We start from the raw sequence: 19,591 nt of genomic DNA, 5'->3' as shown, positions 1-19,591 counted from the left end.
TATTTGAAAAAAAATCAGCAGTTTCATGCAGTTATGTATTAACACATTGATCGTCTGAGGGTGACGTAAAAAAGATAGTGTGAAGCAAACAAAATTATAATGGCTTGTATTGAAGATAATAAAAATGAAGATAAAAGAGATAGAGAATCATTTTTCCAGCTGGTGAATGACAATGAAGAAGGTATGTCTCTTGTATTCCACGCAGCAAGACAAACAGGCACTCTGGGTTGACTTTTGTCAAGCACACGCTAAGGCAACATTATTACTGCTTTGCTTTATCTGTTTTTTATAATTTGTATAGTTTATTTATGAATTAACGTTCCAATAATCATGCATTAGTGTCTCACAGCGTGTCACGGAGTATTCCAATGTGATTCCTTAAAGTAAAAAGAAAACATTACACATTTTATATAACCAAAATGTAATAGTACTATAAATATAAAACTTATTTCATAGCATAGTATAATATGTTTTTCATAGCATAGTATAATATGTTCTGATCTCACTAAAATGTCAAACACACATTTTAGTTGACATTCTAGAAGAGAGATTTCATATTATTTTAATGATTAAGGTAACTATTTTTGCCTTTGTCAACAAACTTTAATTCACCATGCATAAAGCATAATAAAGTATGAGAAGTGACATACACATGTCATTTCACATGAATTTTACTAAGCTGGAATATGATTTATTTCTGTATCTTCCAACAGGTATATGATTATGTAATGACTTCACCATAACACTTTTTTTTGTAACACGACTTCATCATAACACGAAACAACTTTTTCAGCCCTAAACATTTGTTTGTTAGACGTCGTCAAAATGTTATGTTAGTGCATTTGCATTGCATGCCAATTTATCTACACGAAAATAACAAAAGACATGTACCCACGAATGCATTTTCTAATCCTTTTAACTATTTTCAAATGATTTATGTCGTCTTCTTCTCTTCTTCTTATATTTTTATAACACTTCAACGAACCAAAATGCACGATTCTGATTTTCCAGCCGCTCATTTTCTTTAATTTAATCCTTCAAATAAAACTAATGTACTTCCTTAAAAGGTTGTATTGTTCATTATAAAAAAAGGAGGAATGTATAGTGGAGAATAATAAACGGGAAGGTGGTGACAATAGTAATACCTTAAAGGGTTAGGTGCGACGTCTAATTTAATAATGTTGACCAAAGTTCATATTGGTTAGTAACACATTTTACAATACTTGCTTAGTTAAATACTAAACGGCTAAACATTTTCTTTGAAAACCGTCTTCGCCAATCACGGCATATAGCTTCGTCAGCTTCCTTTCATAATCCTTATCTTTCTTTTTGTTATTTTGTTTTCTGTTTTGTTTTCTTAACAACTAAAGTGTACAATGTTCATATGCAAACTTTAGATAAAGTGTATATACATTTGTGAAAATAAATAACGTGTATTACAAGATAAGAAATCTGAGATAAACATTACTTTACATAATTAAATAAAAACTATAAACATAAAAGAGTTTATATAGTGAAATTTCAATTTACCTTATGTATATGCTTATAAAATTTTATCTTATTTTACGTACAAACATCAAAGTTCTACTTATTATTTTGATAAAGAGTAAACATTTAAAACTTGCAAACAATTTGTTTGGGAAGCCTAAAAGTTTGTATGTCCGGACGAAGTAGTCCAAGTGGCAGGACGGGTCTGTGGTGGCAATCACCATCCGGGTTCGATTCCCCCCATGCGGAAACTACCCTGCCTCTGCTGGACATCAAAGTGGTATTGGGCTCTGGCCCAGGTACAGCCCTCCCGGGTGAAGTGGACCGCTGCCTGACCGGATCCAGGGGAATGACCCGCGAAGCGGGGAACCCCTAGATTACAAAAAAAAAAAAAAAAAAAAACAATTTGCCAACAGAAGAAAAAAGTCTCATGTAGGAGCGGTTTTCACTTTCCACAATGAAACTGTTGCTAATAGAGAAAACATAAATTAAATGAATAATTAAATTGCCGAAAGATGTAAAAGAAGAAAACATTAAATGCAATTTAGAAAAGAAAACTAATCAAACAGAAAATTAAAAAAGCAAAGACAGCACCACAAGCATTAAAATATTTCCACAAGAAGAAACATCAAAGAAAGCTTCAAACTTCCTTCTCTGTTTCCCTCCTTCTTCTTCCCCCCTGCAACCAATGTAAACCCTACAAAGATCTCTCTAAAGATTTCTTAAAATGAAGACAATAATTAGTTTGTTCTCTTCTCTTATGTCCACCCTTTATTAACTCGAGCCAATAGTCTCCATCTTTCAACCCACCGGAAACAGAGAGAAACTTTTCTAGAAAAAGCAGGTATTGGTTTTAATCCGAACTAAATAAGTTTAGTGTTCAAAGGTTTGATCTTTGTATATGGGTTTTTTCAGAAAGCTTAAAAAGTTTCTTTCTTTCTGCAACTTCGACTTTTTAATGCTCTGTAGCTCACATGATCTTGATCCTGGTGTCTGAATGGTTTCTTATTAAAAATTTGACATATGACTATGGAACATGTACCTTCTAACAGCTCAATTCTTTTTTTATCTCAAGTCCATGGGTATCAGATTTGTATTGTTCTTTTGATTTCTCAGGATAAAGTTTTAGGCTTTTAGCTTCTTATATACTCTGTTTTTCTCCTCTGTTTGTGTCTCTTGCATTTATGTCGTTTTGAGACAAAGTTGATGTTGTTAGATTATAATTTAGCTTAACCCTCTTGTTGATCTTCTTCATTACAATTACAACTTTCAAATGCTTATAACTCTATATTATTACAAAATGATCTGAGTGGTTACTTTCATCTGTTATGTTCTAGTTCTTGCTTTATTTGTTCCTTTAACATTCAATTTTGGTTACATTAATGATCCGTTTCAAACTCTGTAGGTAGATACAAATCTCTGTGAACAATAATGGCTTCTGAGCTGAAACAAACTCTAACCAAGAAATACGGTGCACTTGAACTATGGGAGATCATAGTCATTGCTCTGTTCGCATCATTCATACTAATCCTAGCCGTCTCAGTATGGCTCAGCTTCCGTAAAAAATCCAAAAGATCCAACTTCATACAGCTTCTCCCCATAACGGAAACCCCTCGCCATCAAGATGAAATCAAAGACATAAGTGTTGATCACGTCTCATCTAACAACAATGTCACACCTCACCAAGCTCTAGATGACAAGTTCGGAGAGAGAGACATTGAGAACGGCCATAACTACTCTGGTTCTTTAGAGAAACATGTCCCTACTTCAGAAACAACTCATTCACCTCTCTCTGGTCTCCAAGAAGGTTCTCACATTGGTTGGGGTCATTGGTTCACTCTCCGTGACCTTCAGCTAGCTACCAACCATTTCTCAAAAGAGAATATCATCGGTGATGGGGGTTATGGAGTTGTGTACCATGGAACTTTAACTAACAAAACCCCTGTGGCTGTCAAGAAGCTGCTCAACAATCCGTAAGTTTCTTTTATCTGTTCTCAATGCCCATGATCTTTAAGATGAGATGATATGATTGTTTTTTTTAAAAACATTTTAGAGGACAAGCTGATAAAGACTTCAGAGTTGAAGTGGAAGCAATAGGACATGTCAGGCACAAGAACTTAGTTCGGCTTCTTGGATACTGCGTTGAAGGAACACATAGGATGTTGGTTTATGAGTACATGAACAATGGGAACTTAGAGCAGTGGCTTCACGGTGACATGAGTCACCAAGGACATCTCACTTGGGAGGCTAGAATCAAAGTTCTTGTTGGCACTGCAAAAGCGTAAGCTTCCTTTGTTAAGAATAATACTTGATTTTTCTTGTTTCTTGTAAGCTCATGCATGGTTCATTTACACAGGCTGGCTTACCTTCATGAAGCTATTGAGCCGAAAGTGGTGCATAGAGACATAAAGTCAAGCAATATACTGATGAATGACAACTTTGATGCCAAGTTATCTGATTTTGGTCTTGCTAAGCTGCTTGGAGCTGATAAAAGTTATGTCAGTACTCGAGTTATGGGTACATTTGGGTGAGTAGCTTTTTAACTTCACTTTAGTCATAATCTCATTGGTTGCTTTTATAACATTTTTCTCTGTTTCATGTTTAGGTATGTTGCACCTGAATACGCTAACTCTGGTCTCCTAAACGAGAAGAGTGACGTGTATAGTTTTGGTGTTGTTCTATTGGAAGCTGTTACTGGAAGGTACCCGGTTGATTATGAACGGCCTAAAGAAGAGGTAAAAAAAGCAAGAGATTCATAATAAACTTGACACAGTGATGATGATTCAGAGACTGAAAGTTGATTTTATTTGAGTAGGTGCATATGGTGGAGTGGTTGAAGCTAATGGTACAGCAGAAACAGTTTGAGCAAGTGGTGGATAAAGAGCTTGAGATCAAACCAACGAAAAGCGAACTTAAAAGAGCGCTTTTGACAGCTTTGAGATGCGTTGATCCTGATGCAGACAAGAGGCCAACGATGAGTCAAGTTGCTCGAATGCTTGAATCTGATGAGTACCCTGTGCTGCCTAGAGAGGTATGTAGAATTGATAACACTTTTCAAAGTTTCAAAGCAGAAAAAACAAAACTAGAGTGTTGATAGTTATTTTTGATGTGAATGTTTTGTTAGGAACGAAGAAGAAGGAGAAGTCAGAACGGAGAGGTTCCTAAAGAAAGCACAGAGGCGAATAAGGATGATAATACCATAGCAGATGCAAAGATTTGAGTTAACAGAAAGAAACATTTAGATTCTTTTGGAGATTGTTTAGATTCTTTTACTGTTTCTGTGGATTAATTATGTGATATGTATAGCCGACAAGACAAGATTCGTTTCTCTTGTCTGGAGGAAAGAGAGATCTTTTGTATAGCTTTGTTGTAAATTTTTATTACCTTCATACTTTCAACATAACTGTTAAGTTTAGTGGGTTCAGATTCTGATATCATGTTAAACTTAAAATCGGTTATAAATATAGTCTCAAGTTCTTATATATTACTCATATCTTCCCTCGTATCTAAGTAAAAGCAACACAAGATATTTAGTTGAACAGATTGTATCTGAAGACATAGAGAGAGTGTTCACTTCACCACCTATGCAGCAATAATCCATCTTCTCAGTTTTACAAAACGGCACAAACACGCTGTATTAGTAGTATAAATAGATATTCATTCCTCACATATTGTATAATAATTAGTAGAAACTTACATCGCAGGCATGAAATAATATAAAAAAAAAAGTAGAGCAACATTTCAGGTTTTTTTAAATGAAAGAAATAAAACGCCTATTTTCAGGAATTTACACAAATTGTATTCAAACAAAAACAAATGAAATAGTGGATATGATGAAGCGTGGCATCAGATTTGGAGGATATCAAATCAATAGGGGTTGTTCCTGTGAGGAGTTTGAGGAGCAGAGCGAGGAGGATTGAGCAAAGGCTGAAGAGCCTTCACCACTATGCTCATGTTTGGCCTGAAGTCTGCCTCATATTGCACACATAGCGCAGCTACAGCTGCCAGCTGATCCAATACCAAGAGTCATATAACAGAGAGCAAAACAAAAAATAGACTCAGAAAACAATCAATAGAGAGGAACCAAAACAATGGAAGCGTTGGAGAAGCAGTTTGTAAGTAAATGTCCTAAGGTAAACCTTGTCTATTTAATAAACAATGATGTTATGACAACAAAGGTTACCTACCTTGGCAACAGCCTTGGGAGGATATTCTCCGTTTAGTCTTGCATCAACGCACTGCTTCACCTTGTCTTCACTCAGTTTCGGAGTTGCCTGAGACCACATAGACCACGTTTTCATTTAATAAAATGTTTTTTTTTTTTTTGTCTTAAAGAGTTTGGTCTTCCTAAAGCATTTTTCTTATGAATATGAGTAAGAAGCAGAGCTGCACAAAGCATGCATTACCCATGTAACGAGACTCTGTTGTCCTCGGGGTAAGGTATGATCAACTGGTTTACGACCTGTGAGGAGCTCTAGCAGAACAACCCCAAAACTATACACATCACTCTTTGTGCTCAATGTTCCTGTCATTGCATACCTGAAATATTGCACAACCAACAAAAAGACTCTAGTTTAGTCAATTAGAAGAGATGCAAGACATTTTATGTCAAAGCAATTAAAAGGGCTCTACTCTGGAGCGTGATAACCGAAGGTTCCCAGCACACGAGTGGAGTGAAGGCGAGCAGCCATGTCAGGGGCTTGGTTGGAGAGATCGAAATCAGCAATCTTGGCAACATCATCGTCAAACAGAAGAACATTGCTGGATTTGATGTCTCGGTGGACAACATGAGGGTTCGCCTTCTCATGCAAGTACTCCAGTCCCCTAGCCGCACCAACCGCTATTTTAACTCTCTGGTTCCACGACAGAACAGGTCCTGGCTGTGCTCCTTTCACTCCTTTCCTACCTAAAGTCACACCACATTTCATTAGTTAATAGTTTCACATCTTACAAGTCTTACTGAATCAATGTTTCACATTAATGACTTACCATGAAGAATATCATGAAGAGAGCCATTAGGAGCAAACTCATAAGCGAGCACACGGAGTGGGCCATCAACGCAATATCCCAAAAGTGCAACAACATTGTCTTGTCTCAATCTCGAAACCATTGATACCTAGTTAACATTACTTAGGTCAGTAACAAAGCAGCAACCCAACTTAACATAATGACTTCACACCGAACCATATTAGAGACAAGAGCATTGTACCTGGGCGAGAAACTCTTGATCAGGTTGCTTACTGGAATCAAGTTTCTTAATGGCAGCAGCCTTGCCGCTTCTAAGAACACCGTAGAACACTCTTCCATAAGAGCCCTCACCAATCAAGGACTTTGAACCATAGTTATCGGTTATGTCCTTCAACTCATCAGCTGGAATAGCCGGCACAGAGATGGGCTGCATCTGAATGACTGGCGTGTTCTTGGGCGGGTCTGTCCTTGCATGGTGAACTCCACCGTGACCTTTTAGCAACGGTTTAAAAAAAAGTTCATCAACTTAGAGGCTATAGCCAAAAGGATATATACATTAAAGAGGAGAAATATAAACTTAGAAAGTACCTGCTGCGCCGTAGACAGGCTTAGGACCAGTTTCAGCAACTCTACGAAAATCGTCACCACCACAACAACCAAAGCAGCTCATTACGCTCTTCTCTCACAACACAAACCACACTGTATTATAACGCCAAAAAAAAAAGAAAAAAAGTGAGCAGGTCAGTAATGGTGTTAGAGAACAAGATTTGAGCAAAAAAAAAACACTAAAAACAGGCTCCGAGTCTTTGCATAAGAAACATGTAAGTAAACTAAACATGTTTTTTTTTTTTTTTTGCAAAGGGAAATAGACAATACGAATATAGAAATTTTCAGACATGGCCTGAAACAAAAAAAAGTTTCCAATTATTTAGGGTTTAAGCAGAAACAGAGACAAAACTATCTAAAATCAAACCAAACAAAAATCCAGACACGATAACACATTTGGTGACCTAAAAGGTCAACGATCGTAACCCCTACAATGGATTTCAAACTAACTGGGGCATGAAATCGAACCCTAGCGATAAATAAAAAAAAAATCGAAGTAAGAACATAAAAAGGAAAGACCCTAAAAGGGAAACTCATGGGAGATTGCTCAGAGAGAAGAAAGGTTTTACCTTTTTCCAAAACAAAAGAGAGAGAGAGAAGACTGAGTGTGGTTGAATCTTCTTCCGATGAAAGGAGAAGAAGAAGGGTAGGGAGGATTTTGACTATATCTTCTTATACGTATGGTTGGTGGCGAAGCTTTAGGCTTAAGAAGGCAGAGGGCAGACTTTTCTTCCCGGCGGAAATTTCTTATTAAAGGTGTTTGGAGCAGATGCGCTGCATGCGCACGATAGCTTACTTCTTCTTCCAAGTTCCAAGTTGTATTAGTCAGTAGTCCTCCTTTGCCTCCTTGCAACTTCTGATTATTTATTTTACTTTATCGTCTCTGGAGGGTCCAATGTCTTAATCTACTCCTTTATTACCCATTTTAATTGTTCCACAATTTCTTTTATCTTTAAAATAGTGTTTATTCACACAAAGTCAACCTTATCCTACATAAAATGATCCAATAAATTTTGAAATAAAAGGATAAATAAATTCATTTCGTAATTTTTATATAGTGGACCGTATACTGAATTACATAACCTTCTGATTTTTTATAAAAAAAATTGGAGAATCTGAACCAAAGCTCAACTAATCCTTTAAGGAGATATTGACAACTAGTCCGACTCCAAAGTTTTTATTTGGCCAAGTAAATATATGGTAATTTAGTTTCTAGCATAACTCCAAACCATAGACAGATTTTTGTCTTATTCCAAGTTCCACGCTCACCGTCAAACATAATAATAGTATAACTTTCTTTGAATCACATAAAAGCTGAAGAAACTTTTACCTAGTGGGTGAATGTATGCGAGAAAAACAAAAGCAAAATAGTCGGTTTATTAATTTATATGATACTATGGATGGAATATAAGTAAAGAAGTTGAATAGAGGTCAACGAGATGTAAAGCGAGGTGAGCGTGTTCTTTGTGATATGGTCGTCGGTCTACAAAGTCAACAACCACCGTGAAGCTTTCGCGTCTGTCTCACCTCAATTTCCACCATCTTTTCGAAATTATTTATACTTTCTTCAAAGTACCAAAACAGAAGTTCGAAATCTTATTTATGCACGCGGCTTGTATATATTCATGTGTTTTTTAAGCAGTTTTAGAAAGTTAATTCAAATGTAAATCTGTTCACCAAACAAAAAACATATCTTATTTTTTCTCATTTGCGTTTAGGATTTACAAATAAATTTGGATTAAATTTTCTAAATCCGCTTAAAATCACATAAATATATAGTCGCCACTTACCAATAGGGCCATAAAATGTTTCAAAAATGGGTTACATTCATTCAAGCCAAGAAGTTAGCAAGTAGCCACTTTAAACTAAAAAAAGCCTATATGTCATTGATCTAGGGTCCTAATTGTTGGCCCATTATATCGGTTGTTTGGAGCCTAGTAACTCAATCTATATGTGTATTGGAGTGGAGATGAGAGATTTGAAAATGTCTGCGACTTAGACTAGTATATGATATAACGAACTGGTGTTCATACTATTACGTATTGATGGAGACGAGATTTGTTGAAGTTGCTTTCAAGGCAATGGAAAGGGCTATCAGCAAGAGTGAACAGCTATCAGCAAGAGTGAACATTGTTGAGCTGATTAAGGTATGTTCTTGTCTTTTTTTGGTTTGTCCGTTCCAGATCAGAAGAAGGGGGTTATGTTGTGGCTGAGAGTGTTATATACTTATATCACTGGATCTTTATTGCAGAGAAGGATTCCTCCTAGTATTCAACAAGATCGCGTCTAATAAATCCACGGACATCACAGTTCCTTGGAACCTAAAGAGGAAGAAGGCCTTCTTCCCCGTAAGTGGATGGTCATATTACACCTGTAATGTTGTAAATTGCCTTGTCTCAGGATGAGTCTTTGAAGCTTCGAACATATAGATAGGCTCGAGTTTTGTCTTTGTTGTATTTGTGGTGCAAGAGTGAAAACCATCATATCTTTAGTTTACTCCGTAATTAGCAAATGAGAAGATGGTGGTCAAGTGGCTTAACACCGAATGATTGCAAAACTCTTCCTTCATAGAAATATAAACATACAAAAATACAAACAACATACCAACTACAACAACATGGTATATGCACTCTTATACACAATCATTCCAAAAGATTTTAAAATAAAATCACGTATGAAATTCCATCTAGCAATTAGAATTGGACGTGGGACTTGCACAGTTTGGTAAAGAAGATCTCTTACCGATATCTTGTACCAGAGCTCTGTCCTTGAGTTCTTGTAGATGGAATGTTATTGCTGGTTTTGCGATACTTTGCCAATTCATTATTAGCATGAGAAAGAAGCTTCTGAGCGTTTTCCAGTCTCTTAGTATAATCAGTATCAGCTAGTTTAAATGACACTGTATCCTGTTCAACAGAAAAAAAATTCAAGATCTTGGAATCAGATCATTGAGTAAAGAATGCAGCGCCGTTTGTAAGTATATTATGCATACCTTTTTTGTCTGTGGAACACGTTGGTTACTGGCCTGGGCTTCGCGGACTGTTTGTTCAAGTTCAGCTAACCTCCTCAGCAAATTGCTCTTGTCATTCTGAAAATATGGAAGATAGAATCAGTGAGCTAAGAAACACACGTAACAATGGTTGTAGGATTAAAGGTGGAACAAACTTTTAATTACCTTCAACATTTCGTTTTGCATAGAAAGCAATTGAGCTCGCTCTTGTAGTTGGTCCAGAGATATCTGTGTCGCAAGAACATCTGTATCCTTCTTGTTCAACTCTGACATGCAACTGTCCAGCAAGAACATCCCAAGAGAGCAAATATTTTATGTACTTCAAGAGAGAAAATAAACATCTTGGCTAGTGAGAGAACAGTTATGGTAGACGTAGAACAGGGCTAACCTCTCTCTTTCCTTAACAAGAGCATCAATATGTCTCTTCAGGTTGATGATTTCTTGGTCCTAAATCGATGGAGAAAAAGGGAGATCAATGACCAAAGCTGATGATTAACTAAAGAGGATGCAATATGTATATAGCATTATCACCTTGGACATGATCTCTTCAGCATGTTGCTTAGCCTCTTCAACCACTCTTTGGACCTGGTGCTGGTCAATCAACTCCTGAAATATCCCAACGAAGAAACCGAATACGTTTAGGAAAAAAAGTGCTTTCTTAAACTCTCTTAAAGATGACATAAAATCTAATATACTTACAGCATAGCTAGTTATATCCATTTTCACACCAAGTAAATCCCGAATAACATCATGAGTCATGCTATCAGCTGCAGCTATCCTCGTGTTCAATGTGCAAACCTGTTCCAGCATGAAAATTATGTAAGAGGGATTCTATGTCACTTCAGAAGAAAAGAAGAATCTAGTGCAAGTAGGCTGGACCTCTTTCTGTTTAGCAGCTAGCAATGATTCCAATTCTTCAACACGAACCCTTGCCATGGTCAATTCCTGATCCTTCTCCAACTTCATCTGTTGTACCAACCCAACTATACATCTAAAGGGTGAACTTGAACCTCTGTTCCTTATTGAGCTTTTCTCAGTTTTATGTGATATGTTGGTCTCTGCAGCTGACGAACTTGACTCCTCTAATTTGAAGTCTCGAATCATGGCCTCCAGAGTCTTGTACTGTTAACAGTAGAAACCAATGAAGTTATATGAGCTACAAATGAAGAGAAATAACACTCCCAGGTGCTAATATAAATAAACACTAATTTTACCGCCTTCAGATGCAGCACAATAGGTAACAGAAATAACAATAATTCTTGACATGATGTTTTCTTTTAGCAAAGAATGTCGCAAATTTGTGCAGTATGGAAACTAATTATTCGCTGAACTAAATGATTTTAGCAAGTTAACTTAGTGTTTAGAACTGCTAAAGTCTACAACTCCAATACCTTCTCTTGGTATTTAGATGCTTGGGCCTCAGAATGCATTAAAATTTCGGAGATGTACTCTTTTAGCTGTTTAATCTGTAAGTGGGGAAAGACGAAAGTAGAAGTAAGGGTAAAATTTTGAGTTTCATGAGAAAACTGAACTGAACAATCCAATAATATAACACACCTCTTTGGTTTTCTCTGCTACTTCCTTCTGGAGGACTTGTATCTGACCATGCGCACCTTGCAGCTCTTTTGACCTGTAGTACGTTTATCTTTACCAATATCAGTATTCACCGAGAAAGATGGACAAGATAAACTTAAATCGTAAGAAGGATTAGGATGGCTAACGTGGATAGTTGACTCTCATATTCATCTCTGCCTTCAGTGGTTGTGACCACAGTGCCAGTGAGGTCCTCAAATCTAAACAATCTCTGCCTGAGAGCTTGGAGCTCTGTCTCTAATGTGCGATGTCTTTTAACTTCCTCATCCATATCATACACCTGGAAGCCAAGATAGGTCGAAGATAAGTATGAGAATTAAGACGACGGACTGAACAGTATGTTGTACACAGAGAATGACAAACAAAGCAAACTAACCCGTTGTTCTAATATATTTACAGTACGCTCAAGTTCCTCAACAGAAATTTCTAGAATCTTGACCTCCTCTTCCTTTTGTTCGGCATATATTTTACTCGCTTCAGATTCCTACATGAGACAAAGACTCCTGTCAGTCTTCAGTATTGCTAAGGATCAAATGATTCATTTAGAAAGAAGCAATTACAAGTTACAAACCTGACGAGCCTCTACGGCAATTGCTTCTTTTTCATCAGCTATAGCATACGCCAACATGAGCTTGTCATTCAATGAACATATTTCTTCAACAAGTTGATCTTTCTCATCGCTGGTCTTTTTCAAGTTTTCTTCGATGGATTTGACCAACTGCTTTTCTGCTGTAGTAGTCAAGTGAAGGATTTCGTTTTCTAGTCTTTGAACAATCTCTTTTTGGTCTTCCAGTCCCTCTTCAGCTGCAACCTTTTCCATACAGAGGTCTCTGACGAGGACGCTTAACTCATCATTCTGCTCCGCAAGAATTTCTATCCTCTCTTTGACCTGCTCTAGATCCACCTTGGACGTATGAAGCGCTTTTTTCAAGTCAATGGAGCAATTTTCTAGATTCTGATTATGAACAAAAAGATCTTGCACTTGATTCGCTTTCAGCTCCAGATCTTGCTGAACTTTGCATAACGCTTCAAAAAGCTCATCCATTTCATCTTTGATATCTCTTTTATTTGATGCTGATTCCTGGAGTAGCCGAAAATCAAAGAGCAAACCTTCAAACAAAGCTTCTTTTCTGTCCAGCTCCTTTTTCAGATAAAAGTTCTCATTTAACAGGCCTTCATGTGTCTGAACAACTTCTTCACCTTCGAGATTTGTGACCACATCAGCTTTGTGAACTCTGTTTAGCTTACCCGTAACTTCATCTTCAGCACTGTACCCAATGGCATTTGTTTCCATTGACTGTTGGTTTTCTTGCCCCGCATTGTGGGGAGTGATAACCTGTTTTCTGTGGTCCAAAATTTGATCCATCAGTTTCCCAATGTGGCACTGGTATGTTGCATACATGGTGAACTCTCTCTCCATGTTTTCAGATACAATCTGTTCAACATCGGAAGCTAAAGCCTCTACTGTTTCTCCTATTTCTCTTTTGGTTTCCAGAAGATATGCTTCAAGCAAAGACACCGAATTTTCCATTTCAGCCAAAGTCGATTGTGTTTGATTTAGTAAGATTTGATTTTCCCGTTCAGTTGCCGATAGTGTAGACTTGACCTGTTCAAGATCATCCGTCAGATTTTTCTCCTTAACCATTAGCTCTTCATGCGTTTGATGCCACATTGCAGTTTCAAAATTTTTCTTCTCATTGGCCTTTACTAATTCACATAGTGTGAGGTCAGCTTCTTTCATGGTAGCATTAACTGCCTCAAATCGGTCGAAGAAACTTCTCACAGGATCCACTCTCTGCATAAGACCCAAATATATCTCAAAAAAGCTGCGTAGATGCAAACTCAATGGTTTACTCTTTCATTGACATGTAACCAGTTTCTTCATATATCTTGAAAAGAACGAATGGTAGTAAAAACTTACTGGGTTACTGCATTTGCGTTCCGTTTCTGCTCTACCCATCATTATCGTTAATGGCCTCTGTACAGTCTGCCTTCCCTCTGCATAAAACAAACACTTAAGCTTCTTTCTATACATAAAAGATAGAACTGGTGGTTTAGTCATTCAAGATTACTAATTATATATCTTCGGTATAGGGTGTGTGATTAAAAGACAAGCAAAAGTATACCTCCACAGTAAACACAATGTTCAGAACCACTCTTAACCAACAAAGCTGCTGACCTGGTCCTGTTTTGAATTTCCTGGGCGTCAGATTCAGAACCTGAAACTCTTTGACCCTCTGCGTTCAATGCACAATCATGTTGCAATCTGCAGTTTGAAAAGTCAGAGCTTGATGTTGAAAACTCATCACCCTTCGTATATGTTGCTTCACTTATATATCCATCCATTAAAAAATTAATATCAGCATTCGCTTCCGCACAAGGAGAAGCCAAGACTGAACTTGAGGGACCGCTTTCTTTAACCGGTTGATCTTCTACTTTTTCCGGCATTTGGTGTTGATTTCTAGAGTCCGAAAGCCATTTTTTAACAGAAAAGGCAGCTTCGGCATGTCGCTCTGCCTCCAGAATAGAACACTGCTTTGCTTTTAAGTCATTCTCAAGCGTGTCTACCTCGTTGCTCATCCTGTCTAATTCAGTGCTCACGCGAAAACTCTCTTCGGTGGTTGCAGCATTGCCATCCAGTTGAAATTCGTTGAGAGCAATTGTTGCATCCTTTAAGCAATTCAGCTTCAAATCCATCTCTGCTAACAATATCCTTGCATCCTCCAAGCTTTTCTGAAGAAGGAAAATTGTTTCTTCCTTTCTTATACAATCTTTTGCAGCCTTTTCAACATAATCTCCTATCCACGCATTCACATGTGGAAATGAACATACAATACTTTCAATCTGTGTGGAGGCATCTGTGATGGATTTAGACCCATCCACAATGAAATTTGTTAGTTCTAAGGTGGCCTTTTCCCAGTCTTGGTTAAGTGCTCTCATTTCTGCCTCTCTAACAGTTATAGTATCTTTCATCGATTGATTTTCTTCAGTCAGCTTACAGATTCTTCCTTGAAATTCAGACTCGAGAGCAATCATCTCTTCCTGCAGCTCAAGAATTGTTCTAGCGGTTTCTGTCTCGACTTGCTCGCGGACTACTTCAATATCTTGTTGCTGAGATAAAAGTAACTTCTGCTCTTTTTCATAGTGACTATTGAGTGTTTTGGCCTCCTCGAGCTCCTTGATTACTTTCCTCAACTTGAACTGCAGAACTGACCTGTCTGCCCCCTCATCAGACTTCATTACAGCATCTGTGTTATTGACCATGCCGTTTAACTCAAAGTCATGACCTTCTATCCTAGGAACAGCGTCTCTTTCCATACTACTTTTGTTGTTCAGCAGTTTCATGGATCCATCGTTCTCCTCTAGCACATCCTGTGATTCATTTATTATCTGAATCCTATTGCCATCAGGATTGTCTGTATCACCATTGATACTACTGCAGTTTTTACTCTCTGAAAAGCACACTTCCTCTTTGTTTTCACCATTAGTAGACATTGTTTCTGCCTGTTTCAACAGAAAAAAGTGCGTTAGACGAGCTTCTCATTTATATACAGTTTCCCTTCCAAGCAAGCTTTCTATGTCAAAACAATAAATATATATACATATAATATATATTCAGACTGATTCTTATAACAAATAATAACTCAACAAACCATTGAATGTTTATGTGCTTGATTAACCTGCTCAGCTCCACTGGTGGAAGATGCAACCTGCAAAAGGTAAACAAACATAAATAACCGGCGAAGCAAATTTAATAACAACCACTGCTCTGTCAGTATGAAACCTTACAAAGTCTGATTGTATTTGGTCGAATTTCAAGTATCTTCCAAGTCCTGCTTGTATCTCATCTAGTTCTCTGCATTGAAAAGCAACACCAAAACATAAAAGACGATACCAAAGCAGGCTTCTTTCCCACCTTGTCAAATTAATCATAGTATTATTATTTTCTGAGAAAATTGAAAATTTTCAGGTTCAAGGTTATATTATCAACTAACACAAGGCATATCAGAACTGTAATAGAACAGGGTAGTAAACGTAGGACGACAAACTCCAAGAATAGAGCGACAGTTTTTTAGACAAAAATGCAACAGAGAGCTCAGCAAATTTTCCATTTCACATATCACAAACTAAATAATGCAACAGTGTAAATGATTTTAATACAATACCAAAGCTTCACAAAAAAGAATATTTGGCTTTCATATTAGTACCTGACCAAACTAGAGTTCATCTTTCTGCAGTCTTCAAATTCCTTTTCCACCTCGTTCTCCTACAGTTTATCAAAGTTAAGCTTAAGAAACCAGCAACCGCACTAAACGATATTAAGAACAGCAAATATCATTTTTTCCCCAAAACTTCATTACATGATCTGAAAAGGACTAATCTTTTGCAAAATACCTTCTTTTTCAGTGAGTTGTTCACCTGACAGTGACACTTGTCTTCTTGTGTTTTTCTTGCTACTTCATACGTACCAGAATATCTGGGTTCTTCAAGAGAAGCTATGCAGTCTGAAAGAGCCCCACAAGAGTTATGGCTCTTCACGAGAGAGGATAACTGGACCTTCAATATACGAAAACGTTTTGATAGCACTGTCACATGCATATCCAGGAGATAAGTAAAGTCTACTGTTTGGTCCAGATGTCAATACCTTTAACTTTCTTATTTCCTGTTGGAGTGCTGTGACATCCCCAGAGGCATCTTCATTGACTTTAGCCTGGAACATGAAAATGAATCAAACTTACATCATGTCAAACTTCATAGACGAAATTGTAATATATTTTTTTTTTGAAAAGGCGGAATTGTAATATTTGAATAATCATAAACTACGTTATTCTGTATTAGTTTGGCTCGTTGTGCGAACTTCAGTGTGCTGAGAGTCTCGTTGGTAGAGCTGCAATAAATCAATAATAATCAGAAATACACAGGACGGGACATATTAGGTAAATGGTAAACCCATTAAGCAAGAATGGATATTGTTACAGACCAAAGAGATGGGCTGACATTGGCTATTATCATTGTTTTAGAATTACCCCCCAGAGAATCCTGAAACCATATATGATGTTAGTCTCAATGCAGTTGCAAGGAAAAATGAAGGCTGAAGTGCTCTAATAGGTCATACCTGCAGTAGAAAGGTAAGTCGTGAATCTCGATACGGAACATGTCTATGTTTCCCATGTGCCAAATCCACCAGAGACATTATCACTAAGCTAAATTTACAGATGAATGGGATAGTGTTAGTAACTACTAAGAATTTGTTACAAGATTAGAGAAAATAGAGCATAGTAGAAGGTGTAAGCACTGTAGGCCTCTTGTCCAAAGATTATTTATCTTAAAGCTTAAGGCAATAACAATTTTTAAGTTGTCAAACACCTAAAGCAAATAAAGTCGTGCCATCCATTTTGTGAGAAACGCTTAGCAATGTACAACAGAAAATAGTTATTGGTAAAAGCAGAGGACAGCCAAACTGACACGTAAACAGATGTCTGATAGGATTACCCCAGAGTGGATAAGGATTTGTTAATGTTTGCTGCTTCTTTTAGGCGATCCCCTTCCGCACCTGAGCTTTTCTGCCTGTATATGTAACAAGGATAATTTCATCAGTCGAAGATGCAAAACTAACCACAGTAAAATATACTGGCTACCTTTCAGAACCAGCCAAATCGACCAAATTTAGTCTGGCAAATCTTGAATGGGTTAGGGAATCTCTCTCCCAGATGCTCTCGATTGTACACGTGAAAACGCTGTGGGATCTGCTGCTTTCACTATTCATATGAGTTGCTGCAATCTTCCGGTTCGCAGCCCCCTGAGCATAAGGAAAACATTAAAACTTAATAACTTGAACACCTTAAGTCTTAAGCTAATCTTTAGTAGGGAAGTCTTGCCTGTAATAGAAGCTTTAGAACGTCATTAACAGTTCGCACATTATGTTCTACAAGATTTTCCACATAAACCCCTTTTCCAAAGTCTTCTCTGAGCTAAAACATGGAATACAAGGTTACGACCTATCTCAAAACAAAAAGTAACATAATGATTCAATAGTAGTCAAGTGATGGAAGAAAAAGAAACTGGTTTACTTGCAAATTGGTCGAGGATGGCTCCAAGAGGTCGGTAATCTGCTCGTTGTATATCTCAAGAAAAGAACATTTGCAACTGAATCTAAGTTTTTCATCTCTCCTTCCCTCTTCTTCCTGATTTTAGAAGACCTATTAAGTACTAAAATAGATTGGCTTGTAACGATTCGTCCTGAGGAATTAGGTAGTTACCATTTTGATTCTTGAGAAGAGATACTCAAAAATACGAGCAGTAACTCCACAGTCTTCACCAAGGCTCCCCTCCGCCTCAGATATCTCTCCCATCATAGTATAGGTCTTGCCACTACCAGTCTATAAGAGAAGATGTTTAAGTTTCTTACATTCTGAACCACATAAAATTCTAACAGGCAGGTACATATCATCATTCATGATCTCACCTGACCGTAGGCAAACACACAGCTGTTGTAACCAGACAAGCAATTCTCCACCATAGGCAGCCCAGCAACACGAAATAGTTTCTCCTGAAAAAATCAGCAGGATACACAACAAATAAGGTGTATTCAGGTAACTACATCACATAGTAACATCTGTTAAAAAAAAAGGAAGTGTAGCATTGTGATAAATGAGGTTTACCTGAGATATAGTCTCACTGGCAACATGGTCAAAGGTGAATCTAGTCTCTGGATGGCCTAACCAAACCAATGTCTGTGGACTCTCCTGCTTTAAACACCTACCATGTCCTTGAGTAGCCCTTTCCATTGTACTTAACGGCCTCAGCCTTATCAAAACCTACACCAAATATAAAGAAAGCCTTACTTAGTAACTTTTTCAAACAACCAAACAACTAAACAAAATCCACAAACCTGCACATTGTGCTCTTTCCAAAACGAATGATCTTCGTTCATCTCAAAATGCGGAGCCGTTTCCGCATAATCAGCCATAGAAATCCCCCTTGGGATCCTCCCTCTCCCAGCGAAAGACTGAGCAACTCTCGCGCCGGTAACACATCCCCCGCCACCGAGAGAAACCCTGGCACCGTTCCTAGTCGGCGTACTCTGCGCGGAGTTCGGCTCCGACCTAGATCTCGCGTTACGACTCACAATCCTAGGGTTCGAGTCGTGCGCGACACCCCCTCTCCTCTCCGGACCCTGCTGCGTTCTCGCGAGCTCCAGTTTCTGAGCTAAATCGAAACCGGAGAGATGATTCGCCGTCGTCTTCCGCAGTTGGCTTGGATCCGGTATCGAATTGAGAGGAGCTCGTGAGGGAGAGAACAGAGCGAAGGTCGCGAACTCGTTCTCTTCGGATTCCGGCATCTCGATTCTCGGAGCGTTACGCGGCATGAGGGACTAGCTTGTACTGTTGTTGTTATCTTTCGATCTCAGCATGCACGGATCTTCTTCAATTGCTCATAATGGAACAAGATGAAATTAATGCTAGTTATACTCACTCTGTTGTAGCTTTCAAGCTCAGATTTGAATTAGAGGGAGTGGATTTTCAAAAGTAGAAAGTTCCTTTTTATTTTTTCTTTGAGCCCTTTGGATTCTTTGTTATTACGAATGAGGCCCTATTGTTTTATCTTGCTTTCGATTCATCATTAGTACAGTATATGCTTAATTAGTGTAACTTCAAAGGGTTTTAGATTAACGACCCCACATATAAACAAAAGTAGTGGTGGTAGTAATAATGTAAACTGCAATTAATTGCTTTTTTTACCCATGCGATCCAAATAAATAAAGAAATCGATTGAAAAGTGTAGTGTTCAAAATCTATTAGCCGTTAATCTGACGTTTGAAAGTCATTCCTAGTCAGACTGATGAATTCTAAACTTGTTTGGCGTTTTCTAAACTAGTATACCTTCATTGATTTTTTGAATTTAATTAATAAAATATGTTTGTAA

At 37.7% G+C, this 19,591-nt stretch overlaps 3 protein-coding genes across 4 annotated transcripts; 1 reads left to right on the top strand and 2 right to left on the bottom strand.

Moving 5' to 3' along the window:
• The first annotated feature begins 2,070 nt into the window (after window positions 1-2,070).
• LOC108857802 (probable receptor-like protein kinase At3g17420) lies at window positions 2,071-4,916 on the top strand. The gene is made up of 7 exons (XM_018631815.2): window positions 2,071-2,332; window positions 2,894-3,461; window positions 3,542-3,769; window positions 3,845-4,015; window positions 4,094-4,223; window positions 4,304-4,519; window positions 4,613-4,916. The coding sequence occupies exons 2-7, from the start codon at window positions 2,920-2,922 to the stop codon at window positions 4,706-4,708; spliced, it is 1,383 nt and encodes a 460-aa protein (XP_018487317.1). The 5' UTR covers window positions 2,071-2,332; window positions 2,894-2,919; the 3' UTR covers window positions 4,709-4,916.
• Window positions 4,917-5,125: 209 nt separating this feature from the next.
• Window positions 5,126-7,904, bottom strand: LOC108856345 (receptor-like cytoplasmic kinase 1). Its single transcript, XM_018630120.2, has 8 exons — window positions 7,632-7,904; window positions 7,045-7,155; window positions 6,698-6,948; window positions 6,478-6,604; window positions 6,121-6,394; window positions 5,895-6,027; window positions 5,676-5,762; window positions 5,126-5,496 (listed from the first exon to the last, which is right to left on the bottom strand). The coding sequence occupies exons 2-8, from the start codon at window positions 7,124-7,126 to the stop codon at window positions 5,356-5,358; spliced, it is 1,095 nt and encodes a 364-aa protein (XP_018485622.1). The 5' UTR covers window positions 7,127-7,155; window positions 7,632-7,904; the 3' UTR covers window positions 5,126-5,355.
• Window positions 7,905-9,608: 1,704 nt separating this feature from the next.
• LOC108862221 (kinesin-like protein KIN-12C) lies at window positions 9,609-19,157 on the bottom strand. Of its 2 annotated transcripts, none has more exons than XM_018636280.2 (30): window positions 18,558-19,157; window positions 18,328-18,483; window positions 18,132-18,215; window positions 17,926-18,045; window positions 17,737-17,850; window positions 17,545-17,637; window positions 17,305-17,465; window positions 17,159-17,233; window positions 16,782-16,869; window positions 16,647-16,705; window positions 16,490-16,553; window positions 16,311-16,376; window positions 16,061-16,222; window positions 15,874-15,932; window positions 15,455-15,521; window positions 15,319-15,375; window positions 13,792-15,169; window positions 13,587-13,663; window positions 12,237-13,460; window positions 12,042-12,149; window positions 11,794-11,945; window positions 11,630-11,702; window positions 11,464-11,538; window positions 10,952-11,194; window positions 10,772-10,870; window positions 10,604-10,678; window positions 10,461-10,519; window positions 10,238-10,349; window positions 10,055-10,150; window positions 9,609-9,968 (listed from the first exon to the last, which is right to left on the bottom strand). In XM_018636280.2, the coding sequence occupies exons 1-30, from the start codon at window positions 19,032-19,034 to the stop codon at window positions 9,801-9,803; spliced, it is 5,841 nt and encodes a 1,946-aa protein (XP_018491782.1). In that variant the 5' UTR covers window positions 19,035-19,157; the 3' UTR covers window positions 9,609-9,800. The 2 variants fall into 2 exon arrangements, with proteins under 2 accessions (XP_018491782.1, XP_018491783.1); XM_018636281.2 differs by having other exon boundaries at window positions 15,346-15,375.
• Between the last annotated feature and the right edge of the window lie 434 nt (window positions 19,158-19,591).

Source organism: Raphanus sativus, chromosome 5, assembly GCF_000801105.2.
Source record: "Raphanus sativus cultivar WK10039 chromosome 5, ASM80110v3, whole genome shotgun sequence".
NCBI lineage: Eukaryota > Viridiplantae > Streptophyta > Magnoliopsida > Brassicales > Brassicaceae > Raphanus > Raphanus sativus.
This window is presented reverse-complemented; position numbering and strand designations above follow the sequence as displayed.

Coding starts and splice junctions, on each gene's coding strand:
- LOC108857802 (XM_018631815.2), top strand. CDS start 2,920: ATGGCTTCTGAGCTGAAACAAACTCTAACCAAGAAATACGGTGCACTT. Junction 3,462..3,541: donor AAGAAGCTGCTCAACAATCC/GTAAGTTTCTTT, acceptor AAAACATTTTAG/AGGACAAGCTGATAAAGACT. Junction 4,224..4,303: donor ATGAACGGCCTAAAGAAGAG/GTAAAAAAAGCA, acceptor TTATTTGAGTAG/GTGCATATGGTGGAGTGGTT.
- LOC108856345 (XM_018630120.2), bottom strand. CDS start 7,126: ATGAGCTGCTTTGGTTGTTGTGGTGGTGACGATTTTCGTAGAGTTGCT. Junction 6,949..7,044: donor GCCTGTCTACGGCGCAGCAG/GTACTTTCTAAG, acceptor CGTTGCTAAAAG/GTCACGGTGGAGTTCACCAT. Junction 6,395..6,477: donor TCTTCATGATATTCTTCATG/GTAAGTCATTAA, acceptor GTGTGACTTTAG/GTAGGAAAGGAGTGAAAGGA.
- LOC108862221 (XM_018636280.2), bottom strand. CDS start 19,034: ATGCCGCGTAACGCTCCGAGAATCGAGATGCCGGAATCCGAAGAGAAC. Junction 16,223..16,310: donor AGGAAATAAGAAAGTTAAAG/GTATTGACATCT, acceptor CGTATATTGAAG/GTCCAGTTATCCTCTCTCGT. Junction 12,150..12,236: donor TTGCCGTAGAGGCTCGTCAG/GTTTGTAACTTG, acceptor TGTCTCATGTAG/GAATCTGAAGCGAGTAAAAT.